The 3,630-nt window shown below is 37.3% G+C and overlaps 1 protein-coding gene across 6 annotated transcripts in view; it reads right to left on the bottom strand.

Moving 5' to 3' along the window:
* LOC106869129 (uncharacterized) overlaps positions 1 to 3,630 on the bottom strand; it is a 36,034-nt gene that overhangs the window by 7,864 nt on the left and 24,540 nt on the right. For all 6 annotated transcript variants that reach the window (XM_014914695.2, XM_014914694.2, XM_052968352.1 and 3 more), the window contains one exon: positions 2,584 to 2,755. In XM_014914695.2, the coding sequence (XP_014770181.1) occupies positions 2,584 to 2,755 (172 nt within the window). The remainder of the gene's footprint in view (positions 1 to 2,583; positions 2,756 to 3,630) is intronic.

The raw sequence follows: 3,630 nt of genomic DNA, 5'->3' as shown, positions 1-3,630 counted from the left end.
ATATATATATATATATATATATATATATATACACACAAGATTTACACAGATATAAGAGTTAGGACCTGTGATCCACCTGCAGACCTTTTTCTTAGGAAATTTTTGCCCACCACACTAAAAAATTTCTCCACCCCTGGTTTAGACAAATAAAGTGAGAAAAAGAGAGAAAAATTGAAGATGATGAAGGGTAAAAGGGAGAATGAAAAGGAAGTATGACAGTAAGGAGGGGATGAACAATGATTAGGATGATAGAGTGGGAAGAAGAGAGAGAGAGAAAGAAAGTGTTAGAAGAATAATGGGGAAGAGGTAGTAAAGGCAAGGGTGTCTATAAAAACAGCCAAACATTAATAGAAAAATTGCTCAATACATTTAGAGTACTACGTTTATTTTCATCAGATGGTGAAGTCAATAACCAGTAAAACTAAATCATTGTCAACAGCTTCCTTGTGAAGATATATCACCATTATTGTTTTAATGGCCACTTTTCCATGCTTGCATGGGTCAGATGGAGTTTATTGAGGCAGATTTTCTATGACCTTCCTGTTGCTAAACCTTACCCATTTCCAAGCAAAGTAATATTTCCCCATAACCAGACATGTGTTCACAGAATACTGGAAATGAATGACATTATTTACAACAATCATGTGATGTCAAGACAAGGAAACACAAACACACACTTGCACACATATACACATATAAACAACAGGCTTATTTCAGTTTCCATCTACCATATCCACTCACAAGACTTTGGTCAGCCCAGGGCTATAGTAGGAGACACCTGCCTATGGTGCCTCACAGTTGAACTGAGCCTGAAACCATGCAGTTGGGAAACAAACTTCTTAAACAGACTGCCATATAGCACTGTCATTTTTACATCTGCTTTCCAGACTGGCATGAGTTGGCTGTGTAATCACAATCCAAGTTCTTTCTTATTGGGAGCAACTACCTTCAAACACTGGTGTTTGTGTGACTTTGCTTTAGCTTCTAAAGCTAGATACCCTTTCTAGATACCTTTCTATTGTCAACCAATTTACAGAGTGTACCAGTTGCTTTTTCTCATGATACCAACACAAGGGAGACTATGAAGCCTTCAATGGCAGAGGACTAAGGAACTTTTCAATCCCACTTTTCTTCTACAGTCACCAATCATTCTAGATTGTATGTAGGATGCCAAGCATACAAGATAGGATTGTACATTGTACATTGTATGTGTAGGGAGTACTCAGTAACCTCTGACATATGTATTTACTAGCTGACGTACCCGGTAATTCCCAGAAAAGTGGGGCTTATTCCTTGGTTCTGTTCTCATAATTGTTTCGCTAATCCAATAACAACAATACAAAGTATGTAGCCTTTATAATGGTTTTTGTGCATTTACAGAGGATACCGAACTGTCTTACATGGGATTTTGTTTTTAGGAATTCCCAATAAGTTATGAAAACCCAAATTGTGAAGTCAGTTATGTAATAACCAAATGTGGAATTGCCTTGACCTCCCATAGCTTGCACTTGGGTGTTCAGGTCAAGTAACACCTCATTGTAAATGGCGTTATTGAACGTGGCAATTTCCGCTGAGGTTTGCCTTTGAATCCTTTCTAGATGTCCTCTACCATGCTGGTTTTGTTGATCGCCCAAGCTTGTGAGGTTCACGAAAGCCACATGTCATCAACATGATAGAAAATAGCTGGCACAGTTGACTTAGTGCTGTGCTGACTGCTGCCTCCTCCAGTGTCTGGTCCCAGTGAGCATCGTCCTCCAGTAGTCCATGTTTGGCGCAGGCTTCTCTATAGGTCATGCAGACTTCCCATTGTGTCTGATAGTGTGTAGCAGTAGATGCAGAAAGAAGCACTCCTGCCAATTAGGGTGCACAATGTACACCCGCCCAATGGCCCCACTTCTGAAGACAGCATCTTCTTCCCAGCCCTCAAGGTGTGTTCCTTGCTTGCGTCTCTTCCATCTACTGTGTGCCCAGGTATAATACACAGGGACCTTTACATACAACAGTGTTCAGGCAAACAGATCACAATGACATAATTTGAAGAACGCTGTCAAAGTGATTTCTCGTGAATTCAGAACTACGTTTTGTGGATTGTCTTCTGTGAAATATACACGCTGGCCATTTTCAAGATGTACAGATAGATTTTAAGAAGGTGTTCCTACATGTAAACAGGGTGTGACCTTTGTGTTGACAGTGCATTTGTCTAAAAGTAGAACAGTTCTTCATGCAGTGCTTGTCAATTGGCTGAAGTGACATGAAAGGCATCGTCATTCAAGGTATATTCGTGAATAAGTCATTAACCGAAATTGTTTAGGAAAATACTATTTACTTGTTTAAGGGTTGTACTGGATAAATTGCGAAAATAACTAACAGCTCAAATACTGAGAAATAAGTATACTCAATTTGATTTATACCAAATAATATAGGGAAATGAATGTAGGAGAAGTTAGCTAACAACTCTGCAAACAAACACACCCAAAGACAGAATTTCCCACATATGTAGTAGATTAGATGTGCATACACACACACAGAGGTAGGTAAAGATAGAAAGGAAAAGGGACATTAAAAATTTAAACTGTAACCTACCTTAACAGGTTTTTCAGAAAAATTCTTATAAGAGTCTATTATTTTCCTCAGATTTGTCATTTCATCTAAAAGAGCAATATATGACTGATAACTGACACTAGTTCTTTTACTCACGGAATCTTCACAAGTTGAATAATGAATATCTTCTGAAATTTTGCAGGCCATTGTAGTGCTGAAGTTAAAAGAATGAGTCATGTAAAACAATGTGTTTGTGTGTGTATAAAAGGTGAAGAATAGGGCTTTTAGTATTACATTTATTCCATGGTTTACAATTGTTCCAATAACATAAGAGTGACAAACAATATAATATGCATGAAGACATGAAAGAGAGAAATGATACTATCATATCAATTATATAATATTGGTTTCAAATTTTGGAACAAGGCCAGCGATTTCTGAGGAGGGGGTAAGTTAATTATATTGACCCTTGTACTCAACTGGTACTTATTTTATCATCCCCAAACAGATGAAGTGCAAAGTTGACCTCAGCAGAATTTGAACTCAGAGCATGAAGATGGACAAACTGCCACTAAGCATTTCCCCCAGCATGCTAATGATTCTGCTAGCTCGCTGCCTTATCAATTGTATAATATTGATTATGTAATGAGATATCCAGATTCATCTCATCACAATCCTTGTGAACAAATAGATTAGATATACAATGGGTGAGTTCAGTTATATACAAATGACCTAGTGGTAGATGTCTAAATAATTCAGGGAGGAGGACTTACTGTTAGAAATGCAAAAGAAGTGACAGAATGACAGTTTAATTGTATTTTCACAAGATCATTTTTACATGTCCCATTCATTAATCAATCCATAAATTCAGACATTTGTCTGGTTGAAAATGGCAAAACATCATTAAGTTTGTTAACAATGGTACAGGCAATAATAAATTAAGAAGGAAGTACTTATGTTAGGTCCCTTGCAACATGATTCTGATTAGTATTTTAGGGTAAGGTTAAGTTTTAGAGTTTAAGGTTTAGCATTTAGTATTATGTTTAGGATTAAAAGAAATGAGATTCAAAACATTCTCTCCCCCCCCCC

The sequence above is a fragment of the Octopus bimaculoides genome, chromosome 5 (genome assembly GCF_001194135.2).
Source record: "Octopus bimaculoides isolate UCB-OBI-ISO-001 chromosome 5, ASM119413v2, whole genome shotgun sequence".
NCBI classification, from domain to species: Eukaryota; Metazoa; Mollusca; class Cephalopoda; order Octopoda; family Octopodidae; genus Octopus; species Octopus bimaculoides.
Note: the sequence above shows the minus strand (reverse complement) of the source record. Positions and strands in the feature narration are given on the sequence as shown.